The sequence below is a fragment of the Jaculus jaculus genome, chromosome 1 (assembly GCF_020740685.1).
Source record: "Jaculus jaculus isolate mJacJac1 chromosome 1, mJacJac1.mat.Y.cur, whole genome shotgun sequence".
NCBI lineage: Eukaryota > Metazoa > Chordata > Mammalia > Rodentia > Dipodidae > Jaculus > Jaculus jaculus.
Window position 1 is genome coordinate 321,832,949 of NC_059102.1, and position 19,108 is coordinate 321,852,056.

At 41.8% G+C, this 19,108-nt stretch overlaps 1 protein-coding gene across 1 annotated transcript in view; it reads left to right on the forward strand.

The window, feature by feature from the left end:
- Nucleotides 1-19,108, forward strand: part of Catspere (catsper channel auxiliary subunit epsilon) — a 117,515-nt gene that overhangs the window by 31,014 nt on the left and 67,393 nt on the right. The window contains exons 8-11 of the mRNA XM_045133045.1: nucleotides 1,778-1,884; nucleotides 2,839-3,331; nucleotides 13,719-14,196; nucleotides 17,792-18,234. Of these exons, the coding sequence (XP_044988980.1) occupies nucleotides 1,778-1,884; nucleotides 2,839-3,331; nucleotides 13,719-14,196; nucleotides 17,792-18,234 (1,521 nt within the window). The remainder of the gene's footprint in view (nucleotides 1-1,777; nucleotides 1,885-2,838; nucleotides 3,332-13,718; nucleotides 14,197-17,791; nucleotides 18,235-19,108) is intronic.

The window sequence follows — 19,108 nt, forward strand, 5'->3', positions numbered from 1 at the left end:
TAACCACTAAGCCATCTCTCTAGCCCCGTGTAGCTTTTTTTATACTTGCTGATTTCTGTAATTTTGTTGGAGTTTTTCCTAGTTGGTTCAAATATCATTCTTTTTCCTTTATTCACTTTAAGGGGTTGCTGGTTTATACATGTTTGCTCCTTTATTCGTTCTCATTTCTCCATCTATTCCTTTGGCTCTTACATTCTTTCTGCCACCTCTTCTGCAATGGTCCCTGAGCCTTGGAGGGTGTGATAGAGATGTCTCACCTAGTGCTAAATACTCCACTCTCCCTTCACCTAAGCACTTTGGTGAGTTTTGTCTAGGTCTTGAGACGATTTTTTTGTTTTGTTTCATTTTTCAAGGTAAGATTTTACTCTAGCCCAGGATGACTTAGAATTCCCTATGTAGTCTCAGGCTGGCCTCGAACTCATGGCCATCCTCTTACCTCTGCCTCCCTAGTGCTGGGATTAAAGGCGTGTACCATCACACCTGGCAAATTTTTGTTTTGTTTTGATAGGATTTGTTTTTGTTTTTCAAGATAGGGTCTCACTTTAGCCCAGGCTGACTTGGAACTCACTATATAATATCAGGGTGGCTTCAAATTCATGGTTATCCTCCTACCTGTGCCTCCCAAGTGCTGGGATTAAAGGCATGCAGTCAGCGAAAGTGTTCAACTCTCTAGATCCCATGGAAGCCAGACACATAAGATGACACAAGTGTGCAAGGTTGCACATGTGCACAAGGTGGTGAACATGTCTGGAGTTTGATTTCAGTGTCTGGAGGCCCTGGCATGCCAATTCTCTCTCGTCCCTCCTCTCTCTCATTCTTTCTTTCTCTCTCTCTGTCATAAAAAAAGAGAATGATCAAGGAAGACACCTAACATCGTGGTCCGGCCTCCACAGGCACATGCATGCACACACACTTGTGCCCACGTGCATTTGTAAATGTACTTCATATACACAAACCAACAAAGCAAACCTTTAGGTTTATGTATTTAAGGATCTCCATAGTTTTAGTTCACATGGGATTATGATCATGAAAGGGTGTTTTCAGTATGTTGAATACTATATTATGGCTTTTTACTTATTTACTTTTCTTTTACCACTGAGCTACAACCCATGCTGTGACATTTATAATTCACAAAGTTCTCACTGGAAGAAGATTAGGTTGTTTAAATAAATAAAATTAAGGGGGCTGGAGAGATGGTTTAGTGGTTAAGGCATTTGCCTTCAAAGCCAAAGCACCCTAGTTTGATTCCCCAGGACCCACATAAGCCAGATGCACAAGGGGCACATGCGTCTGGAGTTCGTTTGCAGTGGCTACAGGCCCTGATGTGCCCATTCTCTCTTGTCTGTCTCTCTTCTCTCTATCTCTCTCACTCTCTGCTTGTAAATAACTAAATAAAAATTTTAAAAAAAGAAATGAAGCTAAATCTTGAAAGTATGTTAAATTTATAAGCATAAGCAATGTCTGAAGTAAAACAACAAAATCATTAATGATTAATGATTAATGGCTTGGAGTTAAGGCACTTGCCTGTGAAGCCTAAGGACCAGGTTTGATTCCTCAGTACCCATGTAAGGCCAGATGTACAAAGAACGGCATGTGTCTGGAGTTTATTTGCAGCAGCTGGAGGCCCTAGTGTGCCCATTGTTTCTGTCTGTCTCTCTTCTATCTCTTTCTGCTTGCAAATAAATAAAATATATATATTTTAAATCATCAAATACTTCAAAGTATTTCAGAATACTTTTAGGTATAAAAAAATAAAACAGAGAATTTTTTTTTCCAGAATTCTCAAGTACTAAGTGAACAATTGGACATTTTGGGACAAATGCCTACAGTGCATACGGTTATGAAGAAGAGAAGTTACTCATCAACATCAGCAATGATCAATGGGTATTTACTTTTTTTCATTTTAAATGTAAAACTCTTCTTTAAAAATTTTAAAGAAGGGCTGGAGAGATAGCTTAGTGGTTATGACACTTGTCTGTGAAGCCAAAGGACCCACATTTGACTCACCAGATCCCACGTTAGCCAGACACACAAAGGTGAGGCAAGCACAAGGTCCCACATGCCCACTAGGTGGCACAAGTGTCTGGAGTTCGATTGCAGTGGCTGACGCCTTGATGAACTCATTCTCTTTCTTTGTCTCTCTCTCTGTCCCTAAAAAAAATTTTTTTTAAAGAAATCAGAAACTTAAAACTAGTGAAATTTTATGCAGTGCATCTGATAGGTGATTTCCAAGGACTTCTATGACTCCTGGGTCACATAGTATTTGTTTCATTGTTTTTATTTAATTCTTTTAACATTTCATTTTTATGTATTAGAAGCAGAGAGAGAGAGAGAAAGAGGAAGAGAGGATGGGAAGGGTCTATGTTCTCCATATCCTTACCACTAGTTATTATCTAGTTTACCTGCTAATAACCATGTAATAATTTGTTGATTTAACTAATGAATATGCTATAATTTTAATGTTGGGGATGAGAAGATGTATGGGTGGGTATAATGGTATATAAGAGATATATCTTCATTTGCCTTATGGGAAGGCGAGAGATTGCATAAAATAATATGTTAATGAAAGGGAGTATAAAAATGCTTATTTTGGAATTGGGAGATACAGTGCAGGAGAAAGAACATTAAGAGTTAAGATTTTTTTTCTTTTGGAGCCAGAATGAGGAACGAAGAGAAATGGAGAAGTTGGTAGCATTTCAGCGTCATTTTGTTTGACCCAGTGTTTATGTTGATAAAAAAGTTTAAATTTAGAAACTCTGCTAAGCTGTGCAAGATGGACCTAAAAAGAGAGAGAGAGATCACTGTATTCTTGTTTCCCCTTGGTCTTCCCCTTCTTAGGACCTGGGTTGTTAATGTTCCAATGACCTCAGAAGACGTCATCAAACAGATCAAAAGCAACCCAGTGGCTTTTCAAGACTGCTTTATAGCAGATTTCTCCTTCCTGCTGACATTTCCCATACTGACCATACCCGAGCACTCTCACCACCTGCCCATCACTCTGCCAGCAGGTAGTCCGGTAATGTGTGCCTGGATCGCTTGTGTTGTTACATATGCTATTTTGATATCTGACCAGGAGACCATCCAAACAAATGATTCTTTTCTCACTTGGACCAGAATCAGAGTGCCTTCCAATGTTCTGAGTGATGCTGAAAGGCACAACGTGACTGACGTGGACTTGTCAAAAGCTGGGATATTTTTTGTAATTAATAGTATGCTTTACCTAAAAACTTCTACCTCATTTAAAAAAGTAGGAAGAAACAAAGGTCTTCCTGAAAGTGGACTTCTTGGCATTACAACAAGAAAATGGTGTTGGATCAAATCTTTATTTAAGGTTAGTGAAAGATTATCTATGCTCATTACAAAATGTTTATTACAAATATACCTTTAGGCATCTGTACTGTACTATTACTATACTCAGTAATATATCTGAGACTCAACTAAGCCTCATTTTGTAGTAATTTATCTTTCATTTTATATCTTACGTAAAGCTGTAAATAACCCTATTTCTCTGACCAAATTTTTCAGAGGCCTCTGCAATAAAGATGTATCCCCAACAACAAAGAATAAAATGAATCTTGTTTGCTGTTATGCAAACTAGTTCAATCCTATTATGGGGGTTATTTTACTTTGATATGGGCAACATCCCACACAATATTTCCTCAAAGACCTAGTATGCTCTCAAAAGTGAATCAAGTCTTCCATTAATGCTTATGACATTATGTTGGATACCATAATCATTGAGTTCATAAGGAAGTAACAGAACTCCTGGGAGAAACAAGGCTGTCCAGAAACTAACCCAGAGGAATACACAAATTCCACAATCTTTTCAATCCTCATGGTTTGTCTTAGATAATCAGAGCTTTGATGCCAGGAGGCAGAGCCTTGGGCCTGAGTCAAGAAGGGAAGCTTTTTTTTTTTTTTTTAAGAGAGAGAGAGAATTGGCGTTCCAGGACCTCAGCCACTGCAATTGAACTCCAGACACTTGTTCCACCTAGTGGGCATCTGTGACCTTGTGCTTGCCTCACCTTTATGTGTCTGGCTTACATGGGATCTGGAGAGTGGAACATGGGTCCTTAGGCCTCACAGGCAAGCATCTTAACCACCAAGTCATCTCACCAACCCAAAAAGGGAATCTTTTTGTTTAAAACAGTGGCCTTCAAAGAGTTCCTAACACATCAAGTCTAGTTCAGCTTTCATGTTAGAAGGGGAGTAAAGGTCTCCCATTGGAGTTCATGAACAGAAGCCAATTCATATTCACTTTGACAGTCAAATTTACAGTAGCTAGGCGATTCAAAAAAAATACTTAAACCAAACACCAAGCAAACATAAATCCTTTTTTGAAGAATAAACTTTCAAATTAGACTTGAAGAATTTAATCAATATAAAGTGTCCTTCTTTATCTTTCCTCATTGATACTGGTTTGAAGTCTGACCTGTCAGCTATTAGGATAGCAACACCTACTTGTTTCCTAGGCCCATTTCCTTAAAATACCATTTTCCATCCTTTCACCCTAAGACAGTGTCTATCTTTTACTGAGAGACGAGTTTACTGTAGATAACAAACAACAAGATCCTAGATCCTGCCTTTCAGTCCAGTCTGCAAGCCTGTGTCTTGGTTGAGGCACTGAGGCCATTAATATTAAGAGTTACTACTTAAAGGTGTTTACTCTTGCCATCCTCTTTGTTTTGTGCTGCTTTACGTTTGCCCTTTACTCACTTGTTTTAAGTGCTATTTGAGTATGGTTTATTTTTTCCTGTTTCTTCATGTGTGTGCTTTTCTTCCTCTTCAGTATGAAGAAGTGTTTTCTGTAGAGCTGGATTAGTTGTCATATATTCCTTGTTGTGGAATGTCCTTATTTCTCCATCAATTTGGATAGATAGCTTTGCAGGATAAAGTAACCTTGGTTGACAGTTGTTATCTTTCAGAACATGGAATACATCATTCCAAGCCCTTCTGGCTTTTAAAGTTTGTGTTGAGTAATCTGCAATTATTCTGATGGGTTTGCCTTGGCAGGCGACTTGCTTTTTCTCTAACTGCTTTCAATATATTTTCTTTGTTTTGTGTGTTTAGTAGTTTAATTATACCATGGCAAAGAGAGGTTCTTTCCAGGTTTTTTCTGTTTGGTGTTCCAAAAGCTTCCTGTACCTGTGTTGGCATTTATTTCCCAATTTGGGGGAAATTTTCTTCTATAATTTTGTTGAAAATGCCTACTATGAGCCAGGCGTAGTGGCTCTCACCTTTAATCCCAGTACTTGGGAGGCAGAGGTAGGAGGATCACCATGAGTTCAAGGCCACCCTGAGAATGCAGAGTGAATTCCAGGTCAGCCTGAGCTAGAGTGAGACCCTACCTTGAAAAAACAAAAAGAAAAAAAGAAAAAGAAAGAAGAAAATGCCTATTATGCCTTTGGAGTGAAATTCTCCTTCTACTATATTCTGAATTCTTATATTTGATCTTTTCATAGTGTCCCAAATATCTTGAAATTCCCATTCATTCCTTCCTATTAGCTTGTCTTTCTCTTTGTTGGACTATATTAGATCTGCCACGTGGTCTTCTAGTTTAGATATTCTCTCCTCCAACCATTCTACCGGTGAGACTTTCCATAAATTTTTGTTGTTGTTTTCTGAAGTAGGGTCTCATGCTAGCTCAAGCTGACCTGGAATTCACTATGTAGTCTGAGGGTAGCCTTGAACTCTCAGTAATCCTCCTACCTCTACCTGCCGAGTGCTGGGATTAAAGTCGTGTACCACCATACCGGCCTCCACAGAGTTTTTTATTTGACTTACTGTGTTTTTCAGTGCTAGTATTTGTGCCTGGTTTTTCTTTAGTATTTTTATTTCCCTACTCATGTCTTATAATGACCTCCTTATTTCTCCTCCTCCTCCTCCTTCTTCACCTTCTTTTTTGTTTTTTTAAGGTACGGTCTTGCTCTAGACCTGGATGACCTGGAATTCACTATGTAGTCTCAGGCTGGCCTCAAACTCAAGGTGATCCTCCTACCTCTGCCTCCTGAGTGCTGGGATTAAAGGCATGCACCACCATGCCCAGCTGTCTTTTTAAATAATATATTTTATTTATTTATTTTTTGAGAGAGAGAAAGAGGTGGAGGGGGGGAAGAATGGGTCTGCCAGGGCTTCCTGCCGCTGCAAATGAACTCCAGATGCATGCACCCCCTTGTACTTACATGGGTCCTGGAGAATCGAACCAGGATCCTTTGGATTTTCAGGCAAACATTATAACTGCTAAGCCATCTCTTCAACCCATGACCTCCTTATTTCATTAAGCTGGTTTCCTGTATTCTCTTTTAGGAGTTTGTTTTCTTCTTTAATTCCTTTGTTTTCTTCTTTGATTTCTTTGAGTATAGATAAAATCTGATTTCTTTGAGTATAGGTAAAATATTTTTTGGGTTTTTTTTTTTTTGGTTTTTTGAGTTAGGGTTTTGTAGCCCAGGCTGCCCAGGAATTCACTATGGAGTCTCAGGGTGGCCTTGAACTCACAGTGATCTGCCTACCTTTGCTTCCTGAATGTTGGGATTAAAGGTGTGTGCCACCATGCCCGGCAAAATCATTTTTTTAAAAAAAATCTTTGCTAGGCATTTCATCTAAAACAGTCTCATTAGGGGGGCTCATTTCTGATGGATTTTATAATTTTTTGGTGGGGTTTTATTGTCTCGATTCTTTGTGTCTCTTGCATTATAATGTAGCAATTTTTGCATCCTGAGTTGTTTTGCTGCTTGGGTTTTCTAATTATCTGTAGTATTCTTAGATGTGGAAATCCAGCTTTATATACCTTCAGGGTAGGGGCTTAAGGTGCCAAGTGTAGCTCTTGTTCTCCAATCCAACAGCAGGAGTAATCCTAAGTGTTGAGTTTGCCTGCCATTCAAGTATTCTAATGGGCTGGGTGGACCAACTTACTGGCAAATTCTAAAATTCAACTGAGTAATATATACATTCAATAAAAACCAGCACAGAGTGTGCAAGTGTGGGGATTGAAACAAACAGATAACCTTATAAAGCCGAATCCCTAAGGGTGTGTGTTTCTCTACACCCTTAATCCTGTCAGCTGGGAGGTTGAGATGTCTGTTCTGAAATGGGTTTCAGGTCGCCTGGGTTTGAATCAGACCCTGACCCCAATAATGACAGAAGCAAAACACAAAGGCCCTATAAATCTGAAGGCATCAAAGGCAACAATAGTCCATAACCTGCCCTGACTTGGAAAGAGAGATTAGCACTTCCAGCGCAGGCCTATGTGCCTGCTTTTTAGCCAGTCAGCCTCATAACCTTTTGGGGTGGCTTCTAATCTCACCAGTGCTGAGTGCCCACCGCGATCCCTTCTTGTTGTACTGTGGTGTTCTGATCAGCTGTGCTGGATGCCCTGCTGCCGGGGGCTGAATGAGTTCTCCGGAGGTTTAAGGGTCTGAGGTTGGGGGATGGGAGAGGGCAGGAAGCCTGGCGTTGTACTGGAACTGTTCAGCTGGCCCTGCCTGTGTCCTCTGCAGCTTCTCCTGCTTCTCTGCTGTGGCTGATAATAACTTATACACCTTCACTTTTCGGAATTAGAGTGTATTTTGCTGTGGTTTTGCTTAAATTCGTCCCTAGGCTGGTTTGGCATGACTCCTACATCACCATCTTACCTGGAAGTCCCCAGTGTCCTGCTCTTCACAGTTTGTTTTATTCCCTCCTGGATTAAGAGATTGGCAGCTCACCTGGTCCTATGGAGTATAACAAATGCAAGAAAGAGAAAGTCATTGGAGTTACAGCATGGTTTCATATTTTGGAAATGGCCATGGGCAGTATGAAGCAGGCTTGTTGGATTATCCATGTGGAGGCCCGATGGAGCCATGAGGATGAACTATGGGTTGCAGTGGACACCCAATAGAGATGCCAGGATTGTAGGATGGCTGCCAAGGAGAGCTTCTGGCACCAGAGGAAGTTTTCCAGGACTTTGGCTAGCCTGGCTAGAAGGGTGGAATTGGAACTCCAGAGATTTGTCACTGGTTAGAATATTCAGACTTGGAGACTTGTCACTGACTAGAGTTGTCAGACTTGGAACTACAGAGTTTGATGTTTGCCCTGTTTTTATTTTATTTTTATGTATTTATTTATTTGAGAGACAGAGGGAGAAGAGAGAGAGAGAGAGAGAGAACTGGTGTGCCAGGGCCTCTAACCACTGCAAATAAACTCCAGATGCGTGCACCATTATGTTCATCTGGATTCGATGGGTACTAGGGAATCAAACCTGGGTCCTTAGACTTCACAAGCAAGTGCCTTAACTGCTAAGCTATCTCTCCAGCCCTGTCCTGTTTTGTTTTAATCTTGTATTGGTTGAATATTTCTTTTGCTATGCCATTATGTTGTGGGTTTTTTTGTTTGTTTGTTTTTGTTGTTGTTGTTGTTGTTTGGCATTATGGCTCAGTTAAAGGACCTTGGACTATGGCAATGTTTGAACAACATTGGGATTGGTAAAAACTATGGAGAATAGGGCTGGGCTGGTGGCGCACGCCTTTAATCCCAGCATTCAGGAGGCAGAGGTAGGAAGATCACTGTGGGTTCAAGACCAGCCTGAGACTCCATAGTGAATCCCAGGTCAGCCTGGGTTAGAGTGAGACAATATCTCAAAACAACATCACCAACAAAACTATGAGAACTTTTAAAGTTTAAGGCTGAATACATTGCATTTTACATCATGGATGGTTATCAGCTTATGGGGGCCAGGGGTGGAATGTGGTGGTTTGATTCAGGTGTCCCCCATAAACTTATGTGTTCTAACGCTAGATCCCCACTTGGTGGCAATTTGGGAATTGGTGCCTCCTGAAGGTGATATATTGTTGGAGGTGGGCTTATGGGTGTTATAGCCAGCTTCCACTTGCCAGTGTTTGTCACACTCTCCTATTGCTGTTGTCCATCTGATGTTGGCCAGGAGGTGATGCCCATCCTCTGCTCATGCCATCATTTCCCCCTGCCACCACAGAGCTTCCCCACGAGTCTGTAAGCCAAAATAATCCCTTTCCTCCCATTAGTTGCTCTTGGTCAGGTGTTTTCTGCCAGCAACATGAACCTGACTGCAACATGCCCATCTTTAAAAAAAAAAAAAAATTTATTTGAGAGAGAGAAAGAGGCAGGAGGATTGAGAGAGAGAGAGAGAGAGAGAATGGGTGTGCCAGGGCCTCTAGCCACTGCAAACAAATGCCAGATACATGTGCCACCTTGTGCAGGTAGTTTACATGGGTACTGGGGAATCAAACCTGGGTCCTTAGACTTCACAGGCAAGTGCCTTAACCACTAAGCCATTCCTCCAGCCCTTTTTATTTTTCTTTTTAAATTTACCCATCTTTCAACATTTTCAGCACATTGATTTTTCTCCGCAGTCACAGTTGGGATCTTAGCACTGACAAGATACTGGAGATCGCTTCATAGTTCACAGCTGAGCCTCCAGTTTTCAAAGCCCTGTGATTGTTCTTTTGAATCCCCATTTAATTCTTTCCTCTCTCATTGGCCTCTCCTCTGGTATACTGGGGATATTCATTCTCTGTCTCTATCTTTATCTCTCTCTCCCTTCCTCTTTCCCTTTGCCCCCTACCTCTCCCATTTCCCTGTCCCTAACCTTGAATACATACATTCTCTACCCTCTGGTTAAAGGACACCAGCATCCTACTTCTTTCTGGCGCAGACATAGAGCTGAGCTTCCAGAGCACAGAGGCTGGCTGCCTAGCCCCTTCCTGCCTGCAGGGGGTGACTGCTGCCATCAGAATGCCTGACCAGATGTTCTTCGGTTCACTAGACCCAGGCACTAAGTGCAGACATAGGAAGGAGTTGATGAGTGAATGAGAGGCTGAGGCCCCTTGGAAAGACTCATGTTGTCAAGCCTTGGCGTGTTCCTCCTCCCAAGCCCACTGCCAAGGAAGAGGGTGTCTGTGTCTGTCTCCTAGGAGGGCTCCTTATTGTGGTTCCCGCCCAGTTCCACTCTGGAGATTGTTTCAGACATTCATTTTCAATGCAGAAGCTCTAAAATTTAAAATGAGCATTCATTGTGTAATGTGACTTTTCACACATTTTTTATTAAGTGGTTCTGTTCATTTTAGCTCTTTGAGGAACCGCCATGCTGATTTCCATTGTGGCTGCCTCAGTTTAAATGCCCACCAGCAATGTATAACAGTTTTCATTTACCCCACATCATAACCAGCATTTGTTACTGTATGTTTTTATTTATTTATTTAAGTTTTTAATTTTTTAAAGATTTTATTTTTATTTATTTATTAGAGACAGAGAGAAGGAGAGAGAGAAAAAAAAAAAATAATAAGAGGAAAGCCGGGCGTGTGGCTCACGCCTTTAATCCCAGCATTCGGGAGGCAGAGGTAGGAGGATTGCCATGAGTTTGAGGCCACCCTGAGAGTACATAGTGAATTCCAGGTCAGCCTGGGCTAGAGTGAGACCCTATCTTGAAAAACCAAAAGAAGAAGAAGAAGGAAGAGGAGGAGAGAGAAAGAGTGAGAAAGGGTATGCCAGGGTCTCTAGCCACTGCAAATGAACTCTAGGCACATTCGCCACCATGTGCATCTGGTTTTACGTGAGACCTGGAGAATCGAACTGGGTCCTTAGTCTTCGCAGGCATGTGCCTTAACTGCTGAGACATCTTTCCAGCCCTATTTATTTATTTATTTTTATCTGACAGAGAAAGAGGGAGAAAAAGAAAGAGATAGAGAGAGAGAGAGAGAGAGAGAGAGAGAGAGAGAGAGAGAGAGAGAATGAGCACACCAGGGCTTCCAGCCACTGCAAACAAACTCCAGACTTGTGTGCCCCCTTGTACATCTGGCTAACGTGGGTCCAGGGAAATCAAACCTGGGTCCTTTGGCTTTGCAGGCAAATGCCTTAAGCACTAAACCATCCCTCCAGCACCCCCTCCTTTTTTTTTTTTTTTTTTTAAATAATAGCCATTCTGTCTGGAGTGTGGTGGAATCTCAGTATAGTTTTGATTTGCATTTCTCTGATGGCTAAGGATATTACATGACTTTTAAAACTCATATTGTCTCTCCCTTTGGTTCCTAGCTTGATTTCTACCTACATCCTGCTTGGGCATAGATCAATTTTATGGACATTAAGTAAAATTAGGAAGACAAGATATACTCAAAAGAGTCTTCTTGATTGTCATGAACACAGAAGCCAAATTTTAAGTGAAAGTCCCTCAGAATTATAATATGGTGATTAAGGAGATAAGGAATTAGAGGGGCTTTGGTTCTGGAGATGAAAGTAGGCCCACCAATTTTAAATACACCTATTTCTGAATGTTATTCCCTTCTTACAGCCTGTGTACATAAAAGTACTGAATTGTCATTGATTTTAAGTTCTCTTTTCTCTTTACTTGATAGCCTATGTTCTTCAGTTCACTAGACCCAACCACCAAGTGCAGACATAGGAAGGAGTTGATGAGTGACAATTATTTAATGTTTTAGGTGTCCTTGTGTCCTGATCTTAGTAAACATTAAGGGTCACCTTGATAAATTTGTAACCAAGGAGAATTAAGATCCATTATTACTACTGATAGAAATAATGTATGAGGGCTGGAGAGATGGCTTAGCAGTTAAGGCACCTGTGAAGCCTAAGGATTCAAGTTCAACTCCCCAGAACCCACATAACCAGATGCTTGACAAGGTGGTACATGTATCTGGAGTTTGTTTGCAGTGGCTAGAGGCATGCCCACTCTCTTGCTCTCCCTCTCTCTCATAAATAAATAAATAGTATTTTTAAAAAAAGAAATATATGGCTGAGGGTGGTGGCGCGCGCCTTTAACCCCAGCACTGGGGAGGCAGAGGTAGGAGGATCACCATGAGTTCAAGGCCACCCTGAGACTACATAGTGAATTCCAAATCAGCCTGGGATAGAGCAAGACCCTAACTTGAAAAACAAAAACAAAAAAAATATTTAAAAAATAGTTTATTTCTGATTATATATAATATGGTATATTTTTATTTAATGTACTCTTGGCTTGAAGTATTATTCTGAAATATACTAGAAGAAAATTGAGACTGGAGAGCTGGCTCAGTAGGTAAAATGCTTTCCAAGCAAGCATGAGGACCTGAGTTCAGACCCCCAACATTCACATAAAATCCAGGTGTGGCAGCATAGGCCTACAATCCCAACACTGAGGAAAGAGAGACAGGAAACTTCTTGAGGCTGGCTGGCCAGTCTGCTGAATCAGTGGGCTCCAGGTTCAATGAGAGATCTTGCCTCAGAAAAATAAAGTGGAGAGTAATTGAGGAAGATACCTGATATCAACATCTGAGACCGATAAGCACATGTACACACATGTACCTACACAAACACGTGTCTGGGCACACACACACACAGAAAAGAAGATTGAACCAAAAGAGTTTTTTGGGGGCGTGGGAGGTTCCAAGGTAGGGTTTCACTCTAGCTCAGGCTGACAAGAGCTACTCCTTTTAATTCTGTTATTATTTGGTTCTGGGGATTGAACCCAGGGACTCAGCATCTCTAGCATTCACTCTACCACTGAGCTATACTCCCAGATTTCATATTTATTTACACTTACTTATTTATTTATGTGAGAGCGCATGCCAGGGCCTCTAGCCACTGCAAACAAACTCCAGATGTGTGCGCCACCTTGTTCATTGGTTTTAGGTAGGTATTGGGAAACTGAAACTGCAGCCTTTGGTTTTGCTGGCAAGTGCCTTAACTGCTAAGCCATCTTTCCAGCCCTATTTGTTTATTTTTATGTGTATGTGTTTTTGTACATGTGCATGTGGGAGTGCAGGCACACACATGCCCCACACGTGTGGCAGTCAGAGGACACTTTCAGGTTGGTCCTCACCTATCCTTTTCATATGAGACAAGGCTTCTCTCTTTGGATTTCGCTCTGCTATTTTTCTCTGCTGCATTCACAGTGTCCTGGAAATTCTGTCTGCACCTCCCATCTCATTGTCAGCATGCTAGAACTACAGAAGCCATGGAACCCGACTTTGCATGTCGAGAATGGGGAGTTTTGAACTCAAGTACTCAGACTTGAGCAGCGACTGCTTTATCTACTGAGCCATCTCCCCAGCTCTCTATATTTATTCATTTATTATTTTTTTTCCTTGGTTTTTCGAGGTAGGGTCTCACTGTAGCCCAAGCTGACCGGGAGTCTCAGGGTGGCCTCAAACTCACAGGGATCCACCTACCTCTGCCTCCCAAGTGCTGGGATTAAAGGCGTGCGCCACCACGCCCGGCTTATTTTTGGTTTTTCAAGGTATGGTCTCTCTTTAGCCCAGGCTGAACTGGAATTTACTATGTAATCTCAGGGTGGTCTCAAACTCACAGCACTCCTCCTACCTCTGCCTCTCAAGCGCTGGGATTAAAAGCATGTACCACCAGGGCCAGCTATTTTGTTTTTTAAAAATTTTTTTTTAATTATTTATTTATTTGAGAGCAACAGACAGAGAGAGAAAGAGGCAAACAGACAGAGAGAGAGAATGGGCGCGCCAGGGCCTCCAACCACTGCAAACGAACTCCAGATGCGTTGCGCCCCTTGTGCATCTGGCTAACGTGGGTCCTGGGTAGTTGAGCCTCGAACCGGGGTCCTTAGGCTTCACAGGCAAGCGCTTAACCGCTAAGCCATCTCTCCAGCCCTATTTTGTTTTTTTAATGTAGAAAACTGTAAATCAGAAACTGTTAGCCTGCTCCCTATAACTAAAGATTTTTTTCCCCTAATTCTTTTCTATTTATAGAATGAAAGAAGAAAAAGCATCATGATAGCCTGGACAGAAGATGAAGTTTACCTTGGATATTCTTCATATAGGTTTTTCAAGATAATGACTACTGCAAAACTGAAAACGATTCTAAATATTCCCCCAACAGATACTCTGAAAATACAAAATGCTGAGTACACAGGACACCCTCTGGAAATTGGCTTGCTGCTGAATCATTGTGTCACCTGTACTACCAACAAACTGGTTTACATAGTGATTTATAATGAAGATTCAGCAGAGTGGACATTCCAAGACTTTAAATTAGAGGTCCCCATTGACACTGTTTTATCTCAACGTTTTCTGTATTCAGCACTGCCAGAAGTAATTCTGTGGGACAAGAACCAGCTGTACTACAGTTACGAAAACTTCACTGTTACTGGAATCTTACAAATATCCCCAGGACAGAATAATCTGTCACTGTTATCAAATGGCAGCAATATCCATGACGTCTTTGTAGGTGAGGTGTTTTTAGTTATGCTTGTAGTAGTCTAGATTTCTCTATACACATGTTCCTCATGAGGATGGAGCAATTTTAAATGCATCAAGATGTGGGGCTAATGAAGCAGCTTTCACCACCCCAAAATAAATGAATAGGTTTTAAATTTGACCAATGTTAAAATCTGATCTAGTGGAATGGCAAACTCAAATTGTTTTTATTTATTTATTTATTTTTTTGAGTTTTCATTTTGGTCAATTGGCATATACAAAGTGTTGTGGTTTTGATTGTGAAAATGTCCCCCCACAGGCTCGTGTGTTTGAACACTTGGTTCCCGGTGGGGGGCGCTGTTTGGGAAGGCTTTGGAGCCTTCAGAAGGTGGAGCCTTGATGGAGGAAGTGGGTCACTGGGGGATGGACCTTGAGATTTGATAGCCCAGCCTCACTTCTGTTCTCTCCCTGCTTCCTGATGGTGGATGTGCCCAGCTGCCTTCCTGTGCAGGCTGCTTGCTTTGTCTTCCCCACCACGATGAAAGTACCATCTTGGTACTGTAAGCCACAATAAACCCTTTCCTCCTCCTCCTTCTTCTATTTATTTGTTTATGGTTTTGGTTTTGGTTTTTTTTTTTTTGGTTTTTTTTTTTTTCATTTTAGAGAGAGAGAGAGAGAAAAAGGGAAGGAGGGAGGGGAATTGAGAACTGGCCAGGGTCTCAGCTACTACAATCAAACTGTAGACACTTGCACCACCTAGTGGACATGCGCGACCTTGCACTTGCCTCACCTTTGCCTGTCTGACTTATGTAGGACCTGGAGAGTCCAACAGGGGTCCTTAGGCTTAGCAGTTAAGGCGTCTGCCTGCAATGGCTTCACAGGCAAATGCCTTAAATACTAAGCCATCTCTCTAGCCCTCCTTGTTTTAAAAAAAATACGTTATTTTATTTATTTATTTGAGAAAGAGAAAGAAGCAGGAAGAGAGATAGAATGGGTGCATTATGGCCTCTAGCCACTGCAAATGAACTCCACACACATGCACCACCTTGTGCACCTGGCTTCCATGGGTTCTGGGGAATTGAACCTGGGTCCTTTCACTTTGCAGTGCCTTAACCACTAAGCAATCTCTCTAGACCAGACCTTTCCTTCTTTAACTTGCTTCTGGTCAGATCTCTGGTCACAGCAACATGAAAGTAACTAGTACACTAACTAGGCTGTTTATATTTACATGGTAGGTTGGGAAGTGATGTGTTTGTGGTATCAGTTTCCTAGAACTCCCACAACAAAGTACCATAAAGTCAGTAGTTTCAAGCCACAAAAATAGGTTGTTTCATGATCTGACACATTAGAAGTCAGAAATCAAGGTCTTGGCATAGCCATGTTCCCTCTGCGCCCCGAAGGAGATTGTCCCCTTGCTTTTTCCTAGTTGCTGGTGGGTTCCTGGCAGTCCTTCTCTTTTCATGTCTTACAGCTGCATCATTCTAGTTTCTACCTTGTCATCATCTGGCCATCTCCACATGTGCCTCTGGTTTCACATGGCCAAATTTGATTAAAGGCCTGGCCCTATTCAGACTAACTTTGTCTTAATCAACAACATCTGTAATGACCCTAAAAAGTCGATAGTAGGCTTGGGCTGGAAGATGGCTTAGCAGTCAAACGTGCTTATTTTTGCCAGGTATTGGTAGTCATACCTTTAATCACAGCAGGCAGGCAGGCAGAAGTAGAAGAACCACCATGAGTTCAAAGCCAGACTGGGACTACAGAGTGAGTTCCAATTCATCATGAGCTAGAGTAATTCCGTGCCTTAAAAAAAAAAGCAAACAAACAAAAAAAATATGTATTTACACTGGAGAGATGGATCAACGGTAAAGGCCCTTGCCTACAAAGCCTAACAACCTGGGTTTGATTATCCAGTGCCCACATAAAGCCAGATGCACACAGTGGCACATTGGAGTTCATTTTCAGTGGCTGGAGGTCCTGGAGTGCCTATTCTCTCTGTGTGTCTCTTCTCTCTATCTCTGTCTCTCTCTGTCTCTCTCTCTCTCTCTCTGTCTGCAAATAAATAAATAAGCAGGGCTGGACAGATGGCTAAGCGGTTAAGGTGCTTGCCTGCAAAGCCTAAAGACCCAAGTTCAACTCACCAGATCCCACATAAGCCAGACACACAAAGATGAGGCAAGCACTAGATCACACATGCCCACTATGTGGCACAAGGGTCTTTAGTTTTATTGCAGTGGCTGAGGCCCTGGCATACCCATTCTCTCTGTTTCTCTCTTTCTCTCTCTCTCAAATAAATAAATAATTTTTTTAAAAAAAAGTGCTTGTGGTGGTTTGATTCAGGTGTCCCCCATAAAGTTAGGTGTTCTGAATGCTAGGTTCCCAGCTGATAGGTATTTGGGAATTAATGCCTTCTGGAGGTGGTATATTATTGGGGCGGGCTTATGGGCATTATAGCCAGTTTCCCAATGCCAGTATTTGGCACACTCTCCTGTTGCTGTGGTCCACCTTATGTTGGCCAGGGGGTGATGTCCACCCTCTGCTCATGCCATCATTTTTCCCTGCCATCATGGAGCTTCCCCTCGAGCCTATAAGCCAAAATACACCTCTTTTTCCCACAGGCTGCTCTTAGTTGGGTGATTTCTACAAGCAATATGAACATGACTGCAATATTTCTTATTTTCAAAGCCTTCTGACCCAGGTTCAATCAACCTAGTTTGCACATAAAGCCAGATGCACAAAGTGACACATGTGACTGGAGTTCATTTGCAGTGGCAAGAGGCCCTGGTGTGCCCATTATCTGTCTGTCTGTCTGTCTATCTATCTATCTATCATCTCTCTTTCTCCCTACTTAATAAAAATATTTTTGAAAAGACATAATAAAAAGAGTAGGCTAATTTATCTTGTAAAGGAAATGGCAAGGCTGCCAACAGCCTGAGTTTTGCAGGCAGCTTACAATCAACTTTGCAATGAGAATCAAGAAGAGCCAAGCAAAGAGAATGTAAACACTTCCAGTTTGGAAAGAAAAGCCTGTGTAAGGCTGTGAACCCAAGCAAGGCACAGTTCCTGAGAAGTGACCACCATTAAAAAAGAAACCAAGTTGTTTGCCTTGGGGCAATAAGAAAAAAGATGCCAGAAACTGGCCAGGCTTCGCCCATTAGATGCCAAGGTTTGAAGGATAAACTCATTTAAAAGAGTACCCCTAGGGTTGGAGAGATGGCTCAGAGGTTAAAGCACTTGCCTGCAAGGCTTAAGGACCCAGGTTTGATTCCCCAGGACCCACATCAAGTCAGATGCACATGGAGGTGCAAGCATCTAGAGTTCATTTGCAGTGGCTAGAGGCCCTTGTGCACCCATTCTTTCTCTCTCAAATAAATAAGTAAAATATTTTTAAAAACAAAAGAAAGTTGGGTATGGTGACGCACACCTTTAATCCCAGCACTCAGGAAGGAGAGGGAGGAGGATCACTGTGAGTTTGGGGCCACCTTCAGACTGCATAGTGAATTCCAGGTCAGGCTAGGCTTGCATGAGACCCGACCTCAAAACAATAACAAAAAGTATGTTTCAATAAAACAGAATCATTTATGGTTACTTAATATAGCACAAACTTTTCTCTCTTTTTTTTTCAGATTATATGGGGAGCATTATTGTAAAGATGGAAAATAATATAATGTTTTATTTCAAGACTTATGTCAGAGAGGCGATCAAGCTGCATTCATGGATCAATAACACAATAAAATCAGCATTTCTTTTTAGTGTATCTTCTGAACTGTACCTTATATATGTCTTTGACAATGGCACAGTAAAATCAGAGGACTATCCTTTAAATCTGGAAATCCGAAGTGCAACTTACAAAGCAAAAGAAAAATGCCCTTACATGGCATTTCATGATAATGTTGGTTCTATTCTTAACTTTTTAGACAAAGGAGAAAACCTGTCCGTTTGGGCACAAATAGTCTATCCAGAAAATGTTGGGCTATCTATTATTGTGGATGTCTATGGCCCAGACATATTAAAACAGAAACAAGAGAATGACTATGAAGTTGCCTTGGGATACTGCACTAAATCTTTGGTAAGTTAATATTTTTAATATCTCCATTTGGTTTGAGTAAAGAGTTAACATTTTCATACACAGATTTCCCTTCTAAGTTTAGCTGTGAACATTTTCAGACATGTAAGTTGTTTTAACGAATTGTAACAGGAGCCACACGTTTCACTGTCGCTACTAGGGGACTCGTTCCCACCTAAAGCACGTCTGTCCAAACTCCTTGACATTGTGTGTCCCCTCCTGTCCGAGCCTGGATTATTAATTGTGTACCTGACACTGAGGGACTTGTAGGCAATACAAAGATTCTTTTTAGCTCACAGTCATGGACGACTAGAAAGTCCCAGAACATGTCCACATCCATCTGGTGAGGGCTTCATAACATGGGGAAGCTATCGCACATTGAGACAGAGCAGCCATGCTAGCTCATGTGACCCTCCTTATTCTAAAGCCACTGATGTCATCAGGGAACCTCCCTCGCCATCTCACCTAACCCCAGTGCCTTCTCAAAAGCTCCAGTCCCACCTCCAGATTCCACTAGTGTATGAATTGGGTCATAAGTTTATAACCTGTGAACATTTTTTTGTTGTTGTTGAGAGAGAGAGAAAAAAGAGGGAGAGAGAGATTGAGAATGGGTGTGCCAGGGCCTTTTAGCCACTGTGAACAAACTCCAGACATGTGCACTCCCTTGTATGACATTGCACACTTGGGTCACTGTTGCGTCTGGCTACGTAGGAGCTGGAGGATTCGAACAGGAGTCTTTAGGCGTCTCAGGCAAGCACCTTAACGGCTAAGCCATCTCTCCAGCCCAGAATTTATTTTCTTGGTTTGTTTGTTTGGTTTTGTTTTTTGAAGGTAGGGTCTCACTCTAGCCCAGGCTGACCTGGAATTCACTCTGTGG